Here is a 23167-nt window from a genome sequence, read left to right as displayed (position 1 = left end):
GCCCTAGGCAAGATACTAGTTTGGGGCCCCTTCCCTCAAACAATACATAGCACTACATGTGAGTTCTGATTCATGCCCTTACATCATTTTTATTAAAACTTTATTAAAAAGCACCAAAAACGCTGGAATCAAAAATACACCTCCCCCATACTTGCAGACCCCCCCAAAGGCTATTTCGCTAGGTTTTTGAATTTGTGCCTCACTTTGATTTTTTTCACCCATTTTTTCAAAGTGCTTTTTTGGGGTGTCCTTTGTGGGGTTTTTTTGCGTTTTTTGATGGAGCTAACGTCACGGGGGGTATTCATAGGCTAAACTTTTTCGCCGGCGAAAAGATGCTACAATTGAATACCGGGATAAGTTGAAACCGGTGATAATGAGGTCATCGGTGAAAAAATATCGCAGAAACGGACTTTCGCTTCTAATTGAATACGGCCCTATAATGGAAAATTAAAACAGTGCAAAAATAATGTGTATATGTATGTATGTATGTGTATATATATATATATATATATATATATATATATCTCAATGGAATGATCCATTTCCTATATGTATATTGACATTTTATAAGCTGTGCATATATCCAGTAGGGGTCACTAGGCCAAGTCTTGACCTAGTGACCCCTACTGGATATATACAGGTTTTACACTGTCACTAGAGAGCACCGATAGCCGCGCGGGACACTCTGGCAGTGGAGGCGGGACTGTGTGACATCACATCACGTGGTACTCGCGCAGTGCTCCTTTCGGAGCACTGTGATCGGGTGATTTCCTTAGGGAAAGGGGCCTGTCCACGGGCCCCTTAGGTCCCGCCGGGCCCTAGGTGAGCGCTTCGGATGCCTAGCGGGAAATCCGGCCCTGACGCCTGCGTTCGCACTACTACTCCCCTGTTTTCCTCGACCAACCCCTGACACTACCCACAAACGGCTTGTCCTGTCACTCATTATGCCGGGCAGCGAGCAGACATTTCCTGATCGCATGGACTAGTTCTCGCACGCGCTCTGTGATGTATGCGCACAATGCGAAATATCAGCAGCTACGAGCGAACGCAGCCTAGCGAGCAGGTGTGAATGGGACCCTGAGCTCACACAGGACAGTCAGGGAATGGAAAAGCATTTGGTGCTGTCACAGGGTAGAAGCAGGTGTGAGCGTCTTACAGCAAAGAGACGTTTATTAGCTCCAAGCAACATCGTTTATTAAAGACAATTCTTTCATAATGACCCTAAAGGGAACGTGCAGCGTACAGGATGTTCTTCACCAGTCATTGGTAATACAATGTCATCCAGAGCCCTTTCTATACAGCTCCAACACACAGAGATGCGCTAACCCCTGACCTCTCTAAACCAATGAAGATAATTTCATAAATCTGGATGTTTTTACACAGTCACATTTATGATCATTTATTACCTTCCAAATGTGGCTTAAACTCTATTGACAGCAGTGATTCAATCTCATTCATTAAGTGGAAAATATTAAAATAACGCAGAGAATAATCACAAATATTACTTATTCATCAGGATGTAAATCAGACTCTTTACAACTTAGGCCGTGATTCAGAGCCGGACGCACTTTGTGAGCGCTCGCTCTGAATCTGGGCGACCTGTTTTTTTTTTTTGGGCCGGCCTCCAGGCCGCTTGCTAAGCTGTGGGTGACCACCGACAGATTTTGCGAGCGGCCAGGTGATGGTCGCGACCATTGGGCTTGCGACGAGACCCTTGTAGTAGGGTCTCGTTCCCGCAAGTCCCAGTGAGCTTCCTGCTCTAATAGAGCAGGAAGCTCACTACTGACATCACAAATGATGTCAGTAGGGCCGAACACAAAGAGTAGGTGTTCCTTCAGGAACGCCTCGTTTGTCCAGCCACCTCCCTCTGCACACCTACAAAATGGGGTGAGCTGTCGATCAACTTCGACAGCCGCCCCGTTTGTAGCGAGCCCCGGAGCGAGTGAATTTCTCACTCGCTCCAGGGCTCGCGCGTGCACAGTGCCCCACCATCGACCCACTTGCGAGCGGGTCTGAATCAGGCCCTTAGAGCCTTATGCTGGCCATACACTAGAACTATGGGCCTGATTCAGACCCACTCGCGAGCGGCTGTCCGCTCGCAAGTGGGTCGATGTTCTGGACTGAGCATGCGCACGACGGAGGGAGCTCCGTCGTGCGCATGCGCCAAACGCGACGAGCGAAGGAAAGTCCTTCGCTCGTTGTGTCCGATCAAAGGGGGCGTGCTGTCAATGTTGATTGACAGCACGCCCCCTTTGGTAGGCGTGCCTCCCTGACGGGGGCGTTCCCACGGGATGTCAGTGGGAGTGATTTTGGCTCTGATAGAGCCAAAATCACTCCGGAGCTTGCGGTTGAAAACCTCAACCGCAGGCTCCGGCTCGCAATTTCGATGGTCGCGATGGTCTCGACCATCGCGGCCATCAAAATGCACGCTCGTATAGCCTGTGGGTGGTGACCCACAGCTATACGAGCGTCCAGAAGGACGCTCCATTTTCATGGAGGCCAGCCCTCATTCAGAGCGTGCGCTCTGCTCAGAGCGTACGGCTCTGAATGAGGGCCTATATCTTTCTACTTCAGGGTCCATAGGGCGTCCACAGGGTTGACCTTGGGGTATAGCTGGATCTGGATCAACGGGCACCACGCAGTTAAAGCTTGGTTGCTCCCAGGATGCACTTGGGTCCGTCCTCCTCTATACCCCGCCCCCGAGCCACAGCACCTCAGTTTTAGTTGGTGCCCGGCCGGAGTCATGTCACCCTGCGCAGTGGGGCTGCATAAGCAGCCCCTAAGCTTTATTTATTTTTTTTAAAGAAAAGATTTTATTATTTTATTTTTACTATCTTCAGAGCGGCAGCATCAGACTGTCCATCTGGACGTCCACGCTGGCGCTGCGACGCCGGTACTGATCCGGGGATCGCAGCGGGACCCCGGAGTCAGTGCTAGCGTAGCTCCGGGAGCTCCCACTGACTGCTGCCGGACTCAAGGGGCCAGGTAAGCAGCGTGCAGCGCTTCGCGCTGCGCGCGGGGAAAGCATAATGCAGTCCTCATGCCGCCGGTCTCTGTGGACAGACCGGCGGCGCTAGTAGCGGCGGCGGGCTCCCCCACTGTGTGGCATACCCCGCTTGTCTGCTGACCTCCAGGGTGTAAGACCGGCGGGAACCGGCTTCCCTGGGGGTTTAATACTAGCAGGGGAGGCAGCCTTCCCTGCTTCAGTGCTCCTCCCCTCAGCCCAGCGCTCCTTCTCTCATGTGTGCTGGCGTCGCTGGGCTGTTATCTCCTGGCCACTCCTCCTCAGTGCTCTCCGGCGGCCATCTTCAGGCAGCATCGCAGAGCTCCCAGGCAGGCTTCCAGTGGACCAGTCCCCCTGCGTACCTCTCCCCTGATCAGGACAGTGTTCGCAGCGCTATAGCCCTCCCAGACACTGAATCTGGGAGGTTGATTGTAGCGGAAGGTGCAGTGAGTATAACTTCTCTGCATGGTATGTGACTATTGCTAGTGCTGCTGTCTGTGCTTTTTTTCTACTTACTGTCAGCTTTTTACCTATCCCTTTCCTTCTCCTACGGCCCGCAGGTGCGTGGGGGAGGGGTGTTCTTCTGTGTAACCTCACTTATATAAATCTACGTATTTGTGAGGTCCGTCACATACTGCGGTGTGCTCCTCAGTACCAGTTTGTGGGCTTTTCGGGTTGCATACTTGGGAGTGCGTGGGTGTTATACGCCTTACCTCGTTTCGGTGAGACACTTTTATTGCAAAAAAGTTTGTGTCATGTCTGATGAGGAGAATGAGCGCTCTGTGGCTCCTGTGTTGTTTTCCTGCCGACGCTGTTCGGCAGGAGTTGACGGGGCGGATTTGTCTCAGGACGGTCTGTGTGGGCGGTGCCAGTTGGTACCTGGACCTTCTAAACCCCCGGTGGCGCAGGATCCTCCGTGGGCGATGTTTGCGCAAGTGCTGGCGTCGATCGCGGACCGACTTGTGGTCCCGACTGCGGCCCCTTCTAGGGCGTTGCCCCAGCCTACCATCCCCCGTTCCCCGGGTGTGACGCGTCTGGTCCAGTCTCCTTCCGGGTCTCAGACTGTGGGTCCTTATGCGGGTTTGCCGGTATACGTGCAATCCCCCACGGTGCCGCAGCAGTCGATGGTACCTTTTCAGGGCTATCCTCAGGCAGTACCCCCGCCTTGGGTGGACGTCCTCTCCAGCTCTGTTCAGAGCCTGGCGGCTTCGTCATCGGCTTTTCAAACTATGTTGCACAGTGATTTGCCCCCTCGGGCGTCCAAGCGTTCCGTTCCGGCTTCACTGGCGGCTCAGTTCACGGACACGGACGTGTCTTCGGATGACGGGGATATCCATGAAGACTCTGACTCGGATGCCGGGGCCCAGGAGGTGGAGGCGGAGGCTAAGTCTTCCATTAATGTGCTGGCATTGGTTAGAGCGGTGCGGGCCATCCTTCACATTGAGGCGGATGTGCCGGCCTCCAGGTCAAAGTACCCAAATTTTAAAAAGGCCAAAGTAGCTTCGACGGTTTTTCCCCTGTCCGATCAGTTGACGGATCATATGGCAGGGGCCTGGCAGTTGCCCAGCAAGAGGTTCCAGCCGCAGAAGCGGTTGGCTTCGAACTATCCGTTTCCGGAGGCTCATTGCAGGAAGTGGGAATCTCCTCCCGCGGTGGATTCCCACTTTACCCGCTTAATTAAAAGCGCTACGCTGCCTTTGCCGTCAATCTCCTCCCTGAAAGATCCCACGGACAGGAAGGTGGAGACTTGTTTGAAGTCTATCTACTCTCTCTCGGGGGCGGTGGCCCGTCCGTCCATGGCCATCTCTTGGGTGGCTAATGCCATCGAGAGCTGGGCCAATGCTTTGGAGGATACCTTTCCGGAAGATGCTCTGGAGATCCAGAGAGCGTTGATAGGTCAAATGAGGGATGCGGCTTCTTACATTGGGGAAGCATCGTTAGATTCAAGCCTGCTGACCTCTAAGGGTGTCGGCTGCAGCTGTGTCGGCGCATCGGTCCTTGTGGCTGAGGTCTTGGAGAGCTGACGCTGACTCCAAAAAGGGGCTGGAGGCCTTACCTTTTAATGGGGAGTTGCTTTTTGGTCCAGACTTGGACAAAATTGTGGACACTCTGGCTAAATCTAAATCAGCCTTCCTCCCTTCGGCTTCTGCACCTACCAAGGTTCGCAGCTCTGCTTTTCGGTCCTTTCGGGTTCAGGGCAAGGCCAAAGGTCAGTCCTTCCCAAGGCAGTCGACGACCAAGGCCGCTTCTATGCCCAAGAAACAGGCCTGGAGTGCCAGGCGCCCTTCTTCCAAACAGGAAGATAAACCTTCTGCCTGATGGGACGGGCCTCCCTCTGGGGGACCCCAGAGTGGGAGGCCGACTTCTTTCATTTGCCCAGTGCTGGCACAATACCACCATGGATGCCTGGGTTCGAGAAGTTGTCTCCCAGGGGTACGCCCTGTCTTTTCGGCACAGACCGCCCCACCAGTTTTTCTGCACGAGTCCTTCTCAGGATATGACCAAGTCCTTACAGATTCAGGAAGCTATAGAGTCCTTGCTGACAGCAGGGGTCATTGTTCCCGTTCCTCAATTACAACGAGGGACGGGGTACTATTCTTCTCTGTTTCTGGTGCGGAAACCCAATGGTTCTCATCGCCCTATCCTCAACTTTAAGTCTCTGAACAAATTCCTCAGAGTTCCCAAGTTAAGGATGGAAACGTTACGTTCCATCATTCTGGCGATGGAACCGGGGGATTACATGGTGTCCCTGGATATCCAGGACGCCTACCTCCATGTTCCGATAGCACCTTCGCACCAGCGGTATCTGAGGTTCGCTATCCTTCAACACCATTATCAGTTCCGGGCGCTACCCTTTGGTCTCTCCACGGCACCGAGGGTGTTCACGAAGATTATGGCGGTCATGGCCGCACATCTTCGGAACCAGAATGTACGGCTGCTGCCGTATCTGGATGACCTCCTGTTGCTGGCGAGCTCCCCGGAGGTACTGCTTCAACATCTCCACCTGACGGTCGCTTGCCTACAAGCGCACGGGTGGCTGATAAATCGGAAAAAGTCCTCCCTGATTCCATCTCAGCGGATGGTTCATTTGGGAGCCCTGCTGGATTCTCGTCAGCAAAGGATCTTCCTGACCCCGGAGAAGGTCTCCTCCCTGCAGCTGAAGATACACAGTTGCCTGAGCAGTTGCCGCCTGTCGGTCCATTCGGCTATGAGAGTTCTGGGCTCCATGGTGTCAACATTCGACATGGTGGAATTTGCCCAGTTCCATTCCCGGCCCCTGCAGGGGCTGATTCTATCGGAATGGAATGGGTTACCTCACCGGATCCGCTCTCAGTTGCTGGTGTTGTCCCCGGAGGTTCGGCAGTCTTTGGCTTGGTGACTTCAAACAGCTCATCTGGTCGAGGGGCGCCCCTTTTGCATCCCGGACTGGGTCCTGCTCACGACGGATGCCAGTCTTCGGGGATGGGGGGCAGTGACCGGCTCGTTGTCACTTCAGGGTCGTTGGTCTGCGGAAGAAGCTCTTCTTCCCATCAACATTCTGGAACTGCGGGCAGTATACCGGGCCCTGCAGTCGTCCGGTCCCGCTCTTCACGGAAGAGCGGTTCAGGTGCAGTCCGACAACGCCACCACGGTGGCGTATATCAACCACCAAGGAGGAACTCGTAGTCGGGCAGCGATGTCGGAGGTGTCTCGCATCCTTGCTTGGGCGGAGTGTCATATTCCAGCGATCTCGGCAGTCTTCATTCCCGGAGTCCTCAATTGGGAGGCGGACTTCCTCAGCCGTCACGACGTGCATCCCGGGGAATGGTCGCTTCACCCAGAGGTGTTTCAGCTACTCGTGGACAGGTGGGGGCTGCCGGAGCTGGACTTGATGGCCTCCCGTCACAATCACAAGTTGCCCGTTTACGGGTCGAGGACAAGAGACGCAGGCGCCAGTCTGGTAGACGCGCTGTCGGTGAAATGGACGTTTCACCTGGCGTATCTGTTTCCTCCGATATCCTTACTTCCTCGGGTTCTGCGGAAGTTCAAGCAGGACGGCGGCACGCTCGTGCTGGTGGCTCCGGCGTGGCCCAGACGTCCATTGTACTCCGATCTGAGGTGTGTCTCCATCGACGCTCCGTACCTTCTTCCTCAGCATCGGGACCTGTTGTCTCAAGGGCCCTGCCTTTACCCGGATCTGGGTCAGCTGTCTTTGACGGCGTGGCTCTTGAGACAGCCGTCTTGAGGTCTCGGGGTTTCTCCAGTTCGGTCATTGGTACCATGCTTAGGGCACACAAGCCTGCCTCCGCACGGATTTACCACAGGGTGTTGGCGCACTTACTTTCAGTGGTGTGAATCCAGAAACTATAATCCTCATGTGTTCCGGGTTTCCAGAATCTTAAAGTTCCTTCAATCAGGTTTGGACCTCGGCTTACGCCTGGCCTCTCTGAAGGTTCATGTGTCTGCTCTGTCCGTGTGGTTTCAGCGACGGATTGCTACACTACCGGATGTTCACACCTTTTTCCAGGGTGTTCTCAGGATCCAGGCTCCCTTCGTGCCTCCTGTGGCTCCTTGGGACTTGGCGGTGGTGCTACGGGTCTTGCAGGGTCCTCCTTTTGAGCCTCTTGAGTCGGTGGACCTCAAGTGGCTGACGTTCAAGACCGTTTTTCTCCTGGCAATTGCTTCTGCCAGGAGGGTGTCAGAGTTGGGGGCCCTTTCCTGTCGCCCCCCTTTTCTGATTTTTCACCAGGATAGAGCGGTGCTCCGCACTCGACCTGAGTTTTTGCCCAAAGTGGTCTCCAAGTTCCACATTAGGTAGCACCCGGCACTCTGCACCGCTGCTCCCAGTGCCTCTAGTTTGATCTCCGGTGAAGGTGGTGCAGTGTCAAACAGCCTATGCCTCTGAGTGGACATGATGTCGGCGGTAAGTCGTTGCCCAGTGGGTTCGTATCAGGGCGCCGGGTATAAGGTAACCGGTGAGCTGCTGCTGCACACGGTGGGTCTGTAGAAGACTCTGACATCCGGGGTATATCCAATAACAAATCTACCAGGGCTGGGCCGGTTACTGGGGAGCCGCATGATGTCCCCGTTTCTACATGTAATGAAGACCCCCAGCATCCGTAGTCTGCCAGGGTCACCACGTGCACCACCAGCAACAGCCCCCTCCCACCCCACAGTCACCACCTGCAGCGGCACCATCAGTCTCCCCTGTCCACACCCCACCTACCCACAATCACTTCCCCACGGTCACACACATCCCCGCAATCCGGATCCGGTTAAAATTCCGACAGTCGATATGACGGTGTCAGAATCCCGACGCCGAGATGGGGTTAGGGGGAGTTTTAGGGTTAGGCACTTAGGGGGGAGGATTAGGTTTAGGGTGTGGGGAGGGGGAGGTTAGGTTTAGATACCAGGGAGGGTTAGGGGGGAAGAGAGAGGGGGAGGGTTACAGACCTGTCGGGATTCTGACCGCCGGTATCCCGTACCGAACCCCTGCCATCAGCCCCCTGGAACATGAATTCATATTCTCACTAGAATTCCCTATTCTGCTCTTGGAGACGGTGAAGAGCTGGAAGCAGAGCAATAGGTTATCCTATCACATTGCATCCTGGTTTTGGTCCTTGGCGCACACTTCACATACATTACTTTAATCGTCCATTTATTTCATACTTACCTGGTCCCACTGTCCAGAAGTAATCCACAGGGTACATTATAAATAGGAAAGGAAAGTTGGTCTGATGCTTTAGAGCCTTAAGGCGCACATCCAGTAGACGATATCGCTCCATGAGCTCCCGGCAGTGGTGTACTCCGTGTCCGACATTGAGCACAGACACTGAACGATATCATGCACGATATTGTTCAGTGCAGGCTCCCTCCCTCATGCCCGAACCTGCACAACCTGACGATATCGCTGGTTGTTGACGGCATATCCACTGGCCGATATAATGAATGATAACGATATCGATCAGTCGTTCAATATATCGGCTAGTGTTTACGCGGCTTTAAGCTGGCCATACATTAGAACGATATTGCTCCAGGCAGCCAACTAGTTGCACCTATATATTACCTAACACCCCCCTCTCCTGTCACCCTATGCACCCATATATTACCTAACACCCCCCTCCCCTGTCACACTGTGCACCGATATATTACCTAACACCCCCCTCTCCTGTCACCCTGTGCACCTATATATTACCTAACACCCCCTCTGCTGTCACCCTGTGCACCTATATATTACCTAACACCCCCCTCTCCTGTCACCCTGTGCACCTATATATTACCTAACACTCCCTCCCCTGTCACCCTGTGCACCTATATATTACCTAACACCCCCCTCTCCTGTCACACTGTGCACCTATATGTTACCTAACACTCCCCTCCCCTCCCCTGTCACCCTATGCACCTATATATTACCTAACACCCCCCTCCCCTGTCACCCTATGCACCTATATATTACTTAACACCCCCCTCTCCTGTCACCCTGTGCACCTATATATTACCTAACACCCCCCTCTCCTGTCACCCTGTGCACCTATATATTACCTAACACCCCCTCCCCTGTCACCCTGTGCACCTATATATTACCTAACACCCCCTCCGCTGTCACACTGTGCACCTATTACCTAACACCCCCCTCTCCTGTCACCCTGTGCACCTATATTTCTACTTCAGGGTCCATAGGGTATCCACAGGATACCTTGGGGGTATAGGTGTGACGTCAGTCGCAGGGCACCAAAGAGTTAAGCTTTCAGCCTCCCAGGATGCACTAGGTCCCCCTCCTATACCCCGCCCCCGGGCCAAGGCACCTCAGTTTAGTTTGGTGCCCGGCCGGAGTCGGGTGCACCTGTTGGAGTGGGGGCTAGAAGAGCCCCTGAAGCTTTTTCTTCATGCAGCTGTGGCTGCACATCTGGATGAACAGCATGGACAGTCAGTCCTGACGTCCATGCTGTCTTCCCTACACCCCGCCGGTACCAGAACGCCGGTACTGATCCGGGGATGCTGGTGGGCGTCTGGGGTCACAGCTAGCGGTGACCCCAGATGTTCCGGACCATGGCCGGATTCAAGGGGGACAGAGGTAAGCAGCGGGGTTCCGCGGTGGGTCCCCGCTGATCACATGGTCCTAAGTCCCCAGGCAGGGGGCTCCCTGGGGACTGGCTGCAGCGTGGAGCCAGGCGACCAACCTGCGCTTCCACTACCCCCTGGGACAGCGGACCGCAGCAGAGCGGTAGCGCTGCGGCGTCCCAGGGGTTAAATGCATGCCAGGGGAGCGCGCCTTCCCTGTCTCACAGCCGGCGCCTCCCCCGCTGCACACAGCCCTCTCTGCACTGTGCTGACTGGTCCTGTGTCAGCGCTCCTCCCCCAGGCCAGCTTCTCTCTGCTCCTCGGCGGCCATCTTCTCTGCAACGCATGGTGAACGCTGCTGGAAGTCTGGAAGGAAGCATCGTGGTCTGGGTCCCCCCGCATACCTCTCCTCCGCTGTGGCTCAGGTCTGTGTATGCAGCGCTGTGTCCTACCAGGCCCTGTGTCTGTGTAGTTGAGTGATCAGCGCTGTTAGTGCAGGAATTGTTATTTCTCTGCATTGTATGTGACTGTGCTAGCGCTGCCTGTAACTTTTCTTCTCTAAACTGTCAGCTTTATTACTGTCCCTGTTCTTTCTGCTAAAGCCCTTGCGGTGCGGTGCTGCAGGGTGGTCTCTCGCCTATTTAATACTTAATTGGTGAGAGAGGTCACATACGTGGTGCCATCATGTCTGAAAGTGATTTTCCCCTCCGGCTACAGTGTACCACGTGCAAAGTACCGTTAGCGGAGGGGGAGGGTAGCGCGGAGGGCCTTTGCCGGCAGTGTTTGTCCATGGCGCGGCCTATTACGGTTACAGCACCGGTACAGGAGCCGCCCTGGGCTTGTTTCGCTCAGGCGTTAACAGCTTTAGTGGGCCAGTTAGCTCCGCAGCCCGCGTTTACTCCGATGGGTTTGTCCCAGCAGTCTGTGGTGTCGTCACCCATGCAGGGGTTCCCACGACAATTGGTGGTACCCCACAGTCTCCCTATTTCCCCGCTCCCGGGTTCTCAGGAGCCAGCGTGGGTTAACTCCCTGACGAGTTCTGTACAGCACTTGTCGGATGTGTTGCAAGGGGAGTCTGTGATGCGGCCTCATAAAAGGCCGGTGGCGTCTCTGTCCGCTCCTTATGAGGATGACGAAGGGACGTCTGATGATGGGGAGATTCTGGATCCTTACGATCAGGAACCTTTCCATACTAAGGACGCTGATGCTAAGTCCAAAGTATATATTCCTGGACTTATTCGGGCGGTCCGCACAGCCTTGGTGATTGAGGACGAAGTTCCCCCAGCGGCTAAATCTAAGTATGCCTTTTTCAAAGATGTGAAGGGCGATGCCACAGTCTTTCCTCTTTCGGGTCAGTTGGTGGACCATTTAGAGGAGGCGTGGAAACAACCTGGCAAAAGATACCAGCCGCAGAGACGCCTGGCGGTGGCTTATCCGTTCGCGGATAATTATTTTGCTAAGTGTGAATCCCCTCCACAGGTGGATTCTCACGTGACCCGTCTTGTCCGTAGTGCCACATTGCCGATGCCATCCATGTCCTCCCTTAAGGATGCTACGGACCGCAAGGTAGAAATCTGCCTGAAGTCTGCTTATTCCCTTGCAGGGGGGGCAGCACGGCCGGCTATGGCCATTTGCTGGGTTGCCAGAGCGATGGAGCGCTGGGCGGATTCATTAGAGGCTTCTTTTGAATCCGACTGTCCGGCCGAACAGGCGGAGTTGATTGGCAATCTCCGTGATTCGGCCACCTACATCAACGAGGCGGCTCTAGACATTAGTACTCTGGTGTCTAGAATTTCTTCAGCAGCGGTAGCTGCTCGTCGCACCTTGTGGCTGCGATCCTGGAAGGCGGACGCAGATCCAAGAAAGGTCTGGAAGCGTTGCCGTTTACCGGAGAAGTTCTCTTCGGTCCGGATCTGGATAAGATTGTGGCCACGCTGGCGGCAGCCAAATCTGCTTGTCTCCCGTCGGCCGCTGCTCCTTCTGGTTCTGGACCATCGTCCTTTCGGTCATCTAGGGCCCAGGGCAGGCCCAAACCACAGTCGTTTCCTCGACAGGCTGGCCCTAAGAAATCGGTCAAGCCCCGGAAACAGGCATGGAGTACCAGACGTCCGGCCCCCAAGCCAGATGACAAGCCTGCGGCCTGACGGTCCGGGTCTCCCCTTGGGGGATCCCAGGGTGGGAGGCCGCCTGCTGCAGTTCTCCCGGTGTTGGTCGTTCACTACGACAGACACTTGGGTTCTGGAGGTGGTCTCTCACGGGTACGCCCTCTCCTTCCGGCACAGACCCCCGGCTCGATTCTTCACCACGGGTCTACCATCAGACCGGAACAAGGCTACGGAGCTGCGGAAGGTATTGCACACTATGCTCCAGGCTGGAGTTATAGTGCCTGTTCCATTCTCCCAGAGGGGCCAGGGTTTCTATTCAAATCTTTTTTTGGTACAGAAACCCAATGGGTCATATCGTCCGATTCTCAACCTCAAAGCACTCAACAAGTCTTTGCGGGTCCCGAAGTTTCGGATGGAGACCCTACGGTCCATCATTCTGGCGCTGGAACCTGGGGACTACATGGTGTCATTGAACTTACAGGACGCTATGGCGGTCATGGCGGCTTCTCTGCGGCTGCAAGGAGTCCGCATGTTGCCGTACTTGGACGACCTGTTATTGGTGGCAGGATCTCCAGAGCTCCTGTTACACCACTTGGACCTGACCATTGCACTGCTGCAATGGCACGGCTGGCTAATCAACTGGCAGAAGTCCACTCTAATCCCGTCTCGGAGGATTCTGCATCTTGGAGCCTTATTGGACTCGGGACAGCAAAGGATCTTCGTGACGGAGGACAAGATCTCTGCTTTACAGTCAAGGGTGCGCAGTTGTCTGCACAGCCGCCGGGTGTCCTTACACTCGGCGATGAGGTTACTGGGCTCCATGGTGTCGGTGTTCGACATGGTGGAATACGCCCAGTTTCACTCCAGACCTCTGCAGCACCTGATCCTGTCCAAGTGGAACGGGCTGCCTCAGTCTCTGAAGTTCCAGACGATTGTGCTCACCCCGGAGGTTCGCCTGTCCCTTGCGTGGTGGTTAAAGACAACCCACCTCAACAAGGGACGTCCGTTCTGGGTTCCAAATTGGGTCCTGTTGACAACGGACGCCAGTCTTCGGGGCTGGGGAGCAGTTTCGGGTCCACACTTGTTCCAGGGCAGGTGGACACCGACAGAAGCGGAGCTTCCAATAAATATCTTGGAACTCCGTGCGGTCTTCAATGCTCTCCTGCAGGCACAGCGGTTTCTCCAGGGTCACCCGGTGCAGGTCCAGTCGGACAATGCTACCACCGTGGCCTACATAAACAGGCAAGGAGGAACTCGCAGTCGGGCGGCTCTCGTAGAGGTCTCTCGGATCCTGGTTTGGGCGGAGCGCAATCTTCCGGCCATATCAGCGGTCTTCATCCCGGGAGTGCTAAATTGGGAGGCAGACTTTCTAAGTCGCCAGGACGTTCATCCAGGGGAATGGTCCCTGCACCCGGACGTTTTTCAACTACTGGTGGACAGGTGGGGTCTTCCAGAAATCGACCTCATGGCGTCCCGGCACAACAACAAGTTGCCGGTGTACGGGTCTCGCACAAGAGACGAAGGGGCGTCTCTGGTGGATGCTCTGTCCGTCCGGTGGACGTTCAGGTTCGCATACCTGTTCCCTCCGGTCTCCCTTCTTCCACGGGTAATCCGGAAATTCAAACAGGAAGGAGGGACGCTCCTGTTGATAGCTCCCGCGTGGCCCAGACGGCACTGGTTCTCAGACCTTCAGGGTCTGTCCGTGGACAGTCCTCTGCGGTTGCCGCTACGACCGGACCTTCTGTCTCAGGGTCCTTGTCTTCACCCGGACCTGACTCGGCTGTCTTTGGCGGCGTGGCTGTTGAGACGGCCATGCTGAGGTCCTGGGGGTTTTCCAGCTCTGTGGTGCGTACCATGTTACGAGCTCGGAAACCGTCTTCCGCGAGGATATACCATCGCGTGTGGCATATGTTCTTCCAGTGGTGTCGACCGAGAGGTTATGCACCGCGGGAGTTTCGTCTGTCTCGGATTCTCGCCTTCCTGCAAGCGGGACTAGATCATGGGCTTCGCCTTGCTTCTTTGAAGGTACAGGTTTCGGCCCTATCTGTCTGGTTTCACCGTAGGATTGCTACAATCCCGGATGTGCGCACCTTTATGCAAGGTGTTCTCCGTATTCAGCCGCCCTTTGTTCCACCTGTGGCGCCTTGGGATTTGGCTGTGGTCCTGAGGGCTCTCCAAGGACCGCCGTTTGAACCACTGGGCTCAGTGGATATTAAATGGCTAACAGCTAAGACTGTTTTCCTTCTGGCCGTTGCTTCAGCCAGACGTGTTTCTGAGTTAGGGGCTCTTTCTTGTAGACCCCCTTTCTTGGTTTTTCATGGGAACAGGGCAGTGCTCCGCACTCGGCCCAAGTTTCTTCCCAAAGTTGTTTCCCAGTTTCATGTTAACGAGGAAATAGTTGTTCCGGCCTTTAACTCACCGGGTCTTTCCGTGGGTGAGGCCTCTTTGGATGTTGTGCGGGCCTTAAGGACTTATGTTGACCGCACTTCTTTGTTTAGGAAGTCGGACGCTTTGTTGTCCTCTATGGCTTCTGTAAAAAGGGTTGGCCTGCTTCAAAGCAAACTTTGGCAGCCTGGATCCGTATGGCTATTTCTGAAGCTTATCTTCATGAAGGCCTACCGGTCCCTCCTTCTCTGAAGGCTCATTCCACTAGGTCTGTGGGTCCTTCGTGGGCAGCTCGACGTGGTGCCTCGGCAGTTCAGATCTGCAAGGCTGCTACGTGGTCTTCTGTCCATACCTTCGTGAGGTATTACTGGTTTGACACCTTCGCCTCTCAGGATGCTTCCTTCGGGCGGCGGATTCTCCTTTCTGCACAGGAGCGTCCCCACCCTTAAAGGATACTGCTTTGGGACATCCCCAAGGTATCCTGTGGATACCCTATGGACCCTGAAGTAGAAAATATGAGATATGGTAAGAACTTACCCTTGTTATCTCTATTTCTACGAAGTCCATAGGGTTCCACAGGACTCCCGCCCTGTCGCACCTGTGCTGCAGATGGGCTTTGCTCTGGTCACCGGTTTTCCGTCTCCCTCTGGTGAGAATGTGATTCTTGTATGTGTCCAGATCTTTGTTCTCTCTCTTCCTTCTCCTACTCCGGCCTATGGCTTGGTAACTAACTGAGGTGCCTTGGCCCGGGGGCGGGGTATAGGAGGGGGACCTAGTGCATCCTGGGAGGCTGAAAGCTTAACTCTTTGGTGCCCTGCGACTGACGTCACACCTATACCCCCAAGGTATCCTGTGGAACCCTATGGACTTCGTAGAAATAGAGATAACAAGGGTAAGTTCTTACCATATCTCATATTATTACCTAACACCCCCCTCTCCTGTCACCCTGTGCACCTATATATTACCTAACACCCCCTCTCCTGTCACCCTGTGCACCTATATATTACCTAACACCCCCTCTGCTGTCACCCTATGCACCCATATATTACCTAACACCCCCTCCCCTGTCACCCTATGCACCCATATATTACCTAACACCCCCTCTCCTGTCACACTGTGCACCTATATAATACCTAACACCACCTCTCCTGTCACCCTATGCACATATATAATACCTAACACCCCTCTCTCCTGTCACACTGTGCACCTATATATTACCTAACACCCCCTCTCCTGTCACTCTATGCACCTATATAATACCTAACACCCCCTCCCCTGTCACCCTATGCACCTATATAATACCTGACACCCCCTCTCCTGTCACGCTATGCACCTATATATTACCTAACACCCCCTCCCCTGTCACCCTGTGCACCTATATAATACCTGACACCCCCTCTCCTGTCACCCTATGCACCTATATAATACCTGACACCCCCTCTCCTGTCACCCTATGCACCTATATAATACCTGACACCCCCTCTCCTGTCACCCTATGCACCTATATAATACCTGACACCACCTCTCCTGTCACCCTATGCACCTATATAATACCTAACACCACCCTCTCCTGTCACACTGTGCACCTATATATTACCTAACACCCCCTCCGCTGTCACCCTATGCACCTATGTAATACCTAACACCACCTCTCCTGTCACTGTGCACCTATATATTACCTAACACCCCCTCTCCTGTCACCCTGTGCACCTATATAATACCTGACACCCCCTCTCCTGTCACCCTGTGCACCTATATATTACCTAACACCACCTCTCCTGTCACCCTATGCACCTATATATTACCTAACACCACCTCTCCTGTCACCCTATGCACCTATATAATACCTAACACCCCCCTCTCCTGTCACACTGTGCACCTATAGATTACCTAACACCACCTCTCCTGTCACCCTGTGCACCTATATATTACCTAACACCCCCCTCCCCTGTCACCCTGTGCACCCATATATTACCTAACACCCCTCTCTCCTGTCACCCTGTGCACCTATATATTACCTAACACTCCTTCTCCCGACACCCTGTGCACCTATATAATACCTAACACCCCCTCTTCTGTCACCCTGTGCACCTATATAATACCTGACACCCCCTCTCCTGTCACCCTATGCACCTATATAATACCTGACACCCCCTCTCCTGTCACACTGTGCACATATATATTACCTAACACCCCCTCTCCTGTCACCCTGTGCACCTATATAATACCTAACACCCCCTCTCCTGTCACCCTATGCACCTATATAATACCTAACACCCCCTCTCCTGTCACCCTGTGCACCTATATAATACCTGACACCCCCTCTCCTGTCACACTGTGCACTGACACTACCTACTGATATTTCCTGACACTCCTCACTTCACCTGGACACATGACGCCCCTTCTCCTGTCACCCTGTGCATCCATGTAGCGCCCTATACCCTGTATAGCTATATATTGCCCCACATCCCACCCTTGTCAACCTGTGTTTTATACATTTAAAGATGTTGTTGTTTTTTTAACTATTTTTTCCAAAAATGTTCCTAAAATCATTGATTTATTTTAAATGATCAAATTATTTAAATAATTGCTATTTAACCTTTATTTATTATCATTTTATTAACATGGATTTTTGGAAAAAATATTAACCAGTTATGGTAAGTAGTTAATTCGCCCTCAGTTTAAAAGTAATAAGTAACTACACAGACTGAAGTTCCATTTTTAACAAACAAATATTCATTTATTTACATAAAACATGGAGAATTAGGCAGACGCTGTACGGCTACTTCTGTGACCTCACAAGTTGGCTGGTTTGATGAAGGTGTGTGGGGCAGCGTTGTAGTTGGACAGTTGCTGGTCTGGTGTATGGGCTGCTTTAGAATGTGACAATTAGGAGAACACCTGTGCACCTGCTTGGTAGTCTGGAAAACATGAACAGTTAGGGTTACAGACGACAGCGTTTGCCATTACACCAAATGCTGACTGTATATGTCATTATCTCTCTCACAATGACACAATATGGCAATACAGTGGTTTATAAATCCGTTTCTAGAAGTGTACACAGTGCTGGGATTTAACCCCCATTCGGTGCTGCGGCTCAGCAGTGCCAACCATTAAATACAACATAAAAAATTCAAATATATTGACATTTCCCAACATTTGAATTATTTTTAAACAATTTTTCTCCAGTCCCAGCCCTGAGACGTAATTCCTCTGGTGTCACAGCTGCATTAAATGGAAAGAATATACATGCCACAATATAAGCTATCAGTCTACATTAGGCGCATTCTTCGCCATCCCCCATTGCTGGCATGGTAGCACGTGGTGACATCTTAGCCATGTGACTCGAGTACCCAGCCACAGTCCTGAACACCTATTGATTCTACAATATCAATCCCAAATGATTGCCATGGCAAATGAGGCAAGAGGCATTGCAGATGGCAGAAGCCAGGAATAAGCTGCAGAAATAATGAGGCATGAGAAACTAAAACCAAACCGAGCCCAGCAGCAGTGCTAACGGCAACTAACCCTGGCACCAGTTATACAGGACATCAGGGAGACCTACCCCATAGTTGCACTTTATACAGTCTGTTCCCCTTTTATTACTATAACCTTCAAAAGAGCCAGCCATTACTCTTAATCTCAGTGGTAAGGTGAAAATAATAAATCTAATCTTTAATAACATATCAACAGACCTTGTAGACGAGCGTTACAGGATGTGTCAACAAAGCAGGAATTAGCTGGGTGTTACCAGTGAGAACTTTCAGGGACACCTGTTGCCCATCACAGCATTAGTATAATAATTACCTTATGGAATAGTCTTCACTCTAGCATTCTGCACCTGTCACAACCTGTGCAGTTCCTCTATCCTGCCTGGGGTGTCGCTCTTTGCTCTGATGATTCTAGCACCCTGCACCTGTCACAACCCGTGCAGTTCCTCTATCCTGCCTGGGGTGTCACTCTTAGCTCTGGTTCTTCTCTGATGCAACAAACTCCTGAAAAACAGCAGTTTGTGTGCTAGAATCACCAGAGCAGAGTGTGACACCCCAAGGCAGGAAAGGGGAACTGCACGGGTTTACAAGGTGCAGGGTGCTAGAATCTCCAGAGCATAGTGTTTTACCCGAGGCAGGAAAGAGGAACTGCACGGGTTGTGACAGGTGCAGGGTGCTAGAATCTCCAGAGCATAGTGTTTTACCCGAGGCAGGAAAGAGGAACTGCACGGGTTGAGACAGGTGCAGGGTGCTAGAATCTCCAGAGCATAGTGTTTTACCCCAGGCAGGAAAGAGGAACTGCACAGGTTGTGACAGGTGCAGGGTGCTAGAATCTCCAGAGCATAGTGTTTTACCCCAGGCAGGAAAGAGGAACTGCACGGGTTGTGACAGGTGCAGGGTGCTAGAGTGAAGACTAATGGAATTTCCCTGTGTGCGCTCTGATTCTTTTCCCAGATGTGATTACACATGGCCCCTTCCCAGTTCATGGAAACCTAATGACCTCCTGCTTCTTACAGCTGGAAATAGGGTGTTACAGGCACTTGCTGGAGACATGGTCACATAGAGGCATTTTTCTACATAACAGGTGGAGTTTGCCTTTAGCTTGTGCTATACTGGCATAATATTTACTGCTACCCTCTGTCTTTGGTCCCCTTCCCATAACCCCCAGCTTATAGTCCTTCCCATTCCTCCGCTTCTGTATCTTGTATTAACGTTGGTTATTTTCTGCCTCGTTCACTACTAATCCTGCTTGTGTGTTTGTACTGACTATACCCATTATTGCTGTTATATTGGACTCTTCATATTGAAAAAAACTATAAAAAAAACACAAGTTTAAAGTATCTTCTGAACTCTCTCTTATTCGGCAGCGGAGCGGAGGATTCTTTATCTTGTCCTTTCAGGTCTCTCTTTGGAGATGTCTGTAGTCATTTTTAAATGTGAATTTATATTTTCTTATAGACCTACTTATTATTTTTGGTCCTTTTAGGGAGATTAAGTTGTAGGTAGTTTCCTCATATTAGTAGCACATCCTGGGTAATTCTGGGGGAACACGTGGGCCTTTATCACCCCCATCATACTGACCTGACAACACAAGTGTATCCTTAAAGCTTGGATGGGACTGTGCAAGTTTTCTGTTTCCTTCTGTCTGAACCCAGTAATTCAACTCTGCATCTGTAAGTCCCAAAATCTCATACACAATCCCAAGTCAGTCACCTGCCATGTACATAACTGGCTACAAAGTGCAGTATAAAGTGAATAAACAGAATTGAGTGATCAATAGGTATTAAATGGCAAACAGCACAAATACACTTTGTCCGGCCATTAGTAGTGAGAAATAAATCTGCGTAATGTAAGGTATAGTGTGTGTAACTATTTGTTCATGTTCTTATACAGCTTATAGCACTTTACACCAGGTTTCATCTGGATCAATGTGCATTTGTTAATATATAGTAATAACTTTCTTGCATGTGAACCCTTTGAAATGTATATAACTGGTAATAAATAAACATGATAAAATTTTAAAATAGAAAATAGAATTTTTTTTGTTAGGGTTAACCTACTGGTATAATACTGGATTGTGGGATAAAACTGGGTCAAAGTGTTGTTTGTGTATAGAAAGAGAAAACATGTATGTTTTGTGTGACCTGTGTAAAGAGGTGGCCATTGGGAAGAATACCCTAGAAAGGGTAAGCGGGTGTTTCTGGGATTTGGTTAGCTGCCTGAAGAGGTGAGGTTTAAGGGAACACTTGAAGGTTTGGAGACTAGAGGAAAGTTGTCTTCTGCAAGACAGGGCTGTCTTAACAGCAGTGTGGGCCCTGGGCAAAGCAATGCACTGGGGCCCCTACCCACTCATTCACGGGAAAAAAAATTAAGTGGTCAATAAAATTAAACCTTTAGATCCCCCCAAGTAAATCAATATCCCACAGCATCTGCAGCACTGGAGATAGGCTGCCATGTATGAGCAGTCATGTCTCTCACACTGCCCCGGGGCTTATTGCTGCAATAATATCAAATAACTGCGCAATCCTATAATTATAACATGACAAAATCTCAGTATGACGGGGCTTATTGTTGCAATAATACCATATCATACTATGATATGGAATACAGTGCTTTTAAAAATATAAAAAATTTACCAACTGTCCGCAGCTGCAGGGGGGGCGGGTTGGCGGGCCCCTTGAAGTTTCGGGCCCTTGGGCAACTGCCCAGCAAGCCCAATGGAAGAGACAGCCCTGGTGCAAGAGAGTGACCCAAAACAAGCCCTGTAACTTGAAATGAAAGGTAGTATTGATGAGAGAGGCGGTATAGCGGACTGGTTGTACTGGGAGATAATGTGCGACAAATTAAGAGATGTATGTTGCTATAATCTCATCATAGTTTTGTATGTTAGAAGCTTTTTGTATTGGATTATGTGAAAAACAGGCAATCATTGTAAAGACTGACAGAGCAGAAGTAGTGTTCAAAATAGATTTTAGGGATCCAATTTTGGTTCTAGGAAGACCGGTCAGGAGACTATTACAAATGTGCAATATAATGGGTGCAGGAATGGAAATGATAGATTTTGGATGATTATTTAGATTATTTGAGGAGATGTGGTAGGGTAATAAGATGAGAGTAGATTACATTGTGTACCTAGGATGTTCAGCCTGTATGTATTGGCTTTTATTCTCCCCATTCACTGCTTTTTTTCTCTTATTTTTCAAGGCTGTAGATAAATTCCAGTTTATCACCCAACTGGCCGGACTGTCGGATCATATCCCCGTATCTCTGCACCTGACCACCTCAGTGCCGGCAAATACTTCTCTGTGATGTGTAAATGTAATACTGACACACGGATACCTCAGAGCCAGATATGGATCATTAATTATATTGTAGACTTATGTGACCTGAAAGTAAAAATAAACAAAAATGTTGCACTTTACTGGCATTAATATGTCTGATATACAATCCGTACACATCAGTAATAAATGTCTGTATTCTAGTGCTTTTCCATAAAGATTCTAGTTCTATGTACTTTTCTTTTCCTACTGTTTTTAAATCTAGATAACATACAGATGTGCCCACATACATCTATCCACCGTGCGTTACAAGTCGCGCCACACAACGCAGGAGCCCAGTGTGACTCAGTAGCGCCTAGCATTTTTTCGTGTGACTTTTTACCTACAAATGCGTCTTATTTGCACAGCGATGTGAATAGATAGCACAAGCAGCGTTTGCTGAGTAAAATGATATGCAGCATGCCTATGTTCTCTGAGCGAGTGCTGGTGTATCTGCATGTGAAATGCTACGTTACAGTGTCAGCGGCTGTAATTCTGTAACGTAGCGTTTAGCATGCAGATACACCCGCAGTCACACACAGAATACAGGCATACAGATACACCCGCAGTCACACACACAGCATAGGCATACAGATACACCCGCAGTCACACACACAGAATATCTGCATGCAGATACACCCGCAGTCACACACAGAGAATATAGGTATACAGATACACCCGCAGTCACACACACAGAATATATGCATGCTGCATGTCATTTTACTCAGCAGAAGCTGCTTGTGCTACCTATTCACATCGCTGTGGGAATAAAACACTTTTGAAGTTAAAAAGTCTTGGTGCAGTAAGCAAGATATTAAAAAGCAAATCTGCCTGTGGAAAACCTGCGTCCACCACCGCTGCAATCAGAGCACCTAGCCACTAGTCCACAGAGTTATCTTATGCTTTCATTAAGCAGGTATCCAGCCTCCTACAACATGGTGCTATAATAAATAACTATCACTGCATGTAGAGCCGATGGCTATTACTCTACTGCTCCAACGTATGTCTAAGGGCCTGATTCCGCTTGGATTGCAGTTGCAAAGACGCACGCAGTCGGCCGCTGCAAAGTTATGCTAATGTGCGATCGCACAACATTAGTACGTCCACTATGTTTTACTGAGCGATCGCAGCTTCAAATAAGGACGCCTAATTCCCAATATACACATCCGTAATACTGAGCAATATAGCGTAACAATCGGTAACATCGACTCATACGCAGCACTTGCACAAGCCCAGTCCTTACTCAGGAATTGCTAACATCCAGGCACGCAATCAGTACTCCAGCTGCGTCTGGTGTAGCAGTGGCTAACTTATGCACGCCCATGCAATGGCATTCAGACGCACTGGCACGCCTGCGCTCGCCCAACCACTCCCCATAACCACCCACAAATGGCACTTCCTGTCAATCACTCTGCAATGAATCTGCGTGGTCTTTGCAATCGCTTTCCCGTATGCAGTGAGCCGCTAGCGCACTGCGACGCATGCGCAGAAAGCGAACATCGGCCGATTGCGTGAGTCTTTGCAACTGCGAACCAAGCTGAATGAGCCCCTAAGTCAGCAAAGATTCTTTTTCAGTGTCTACTATCAGGCAAGATCCTAAAAGACAAAGCAAGTCGGGTATATTTGCTAAGTGGTGGTTTAGCGGCAGGATTGCTTTATGCTGATTTACTAAAGGCAAAACCGCAGAGGATCCACACTTTACACCCCTCAGTCACATTGGGCGCGTATAATGGAAGTTCCTCATTTCTTTGTACTCTCCATGGAATGAGCAGGACCTGTTCCATCGATTTGTAAGTAAGAAATTGGAGAACGACTGCTGTAGGT

At 51.1% G+C, this 23167-nt stretch overlaps 1 protein-coding gene across 1 annotated transcript in view; it reads left to right on the top strand.

Moving 5' to 3' along the window:
- The window catches only part of LOC148454220 (sphingomyelin phosphodiesterase 5-like), a 124700-nt gene extending 103253 nt beyond the window's left edge, over positions 1-21447 (top strand). The window contains exon 8 of the mRNA XM_088461187.1: positions 21231-21447. Within this exon, the coding sequence (XP_088317313.1) occupies positions 21231-21335 (105 nt within the window). The 3' untranslated portion in view covers positions 21336-21447. The remainder of the gene's footprint in view (positions 1-21230) is intronic.
- The last annotated feature ends 1720 nt before the right edge of the window (positions 21448-23167 follow it).

The sequence above is a fragment of the Taudactylus pleione genome, unplaced genomic scaffold (assembly GCF_031769625.1).
Source record: "Taudactylus pleione unplaced genomic scaffold, aTauple2 ptg001026l, whole genome shotgun sequence".
Classification (NCBI taxonomy): domain Eukaryota; kingdom Metazoa; phylum Chordata; class Amphibia; order Anura; family Myobatrachidae; genus Taudactylus; species Taudactylus pleione.
The sequence above is the reverse complement of the archived record's forward strand: the minus strand, read 5'-3'. Positions and strand labels throughout refer to the sequence as shown.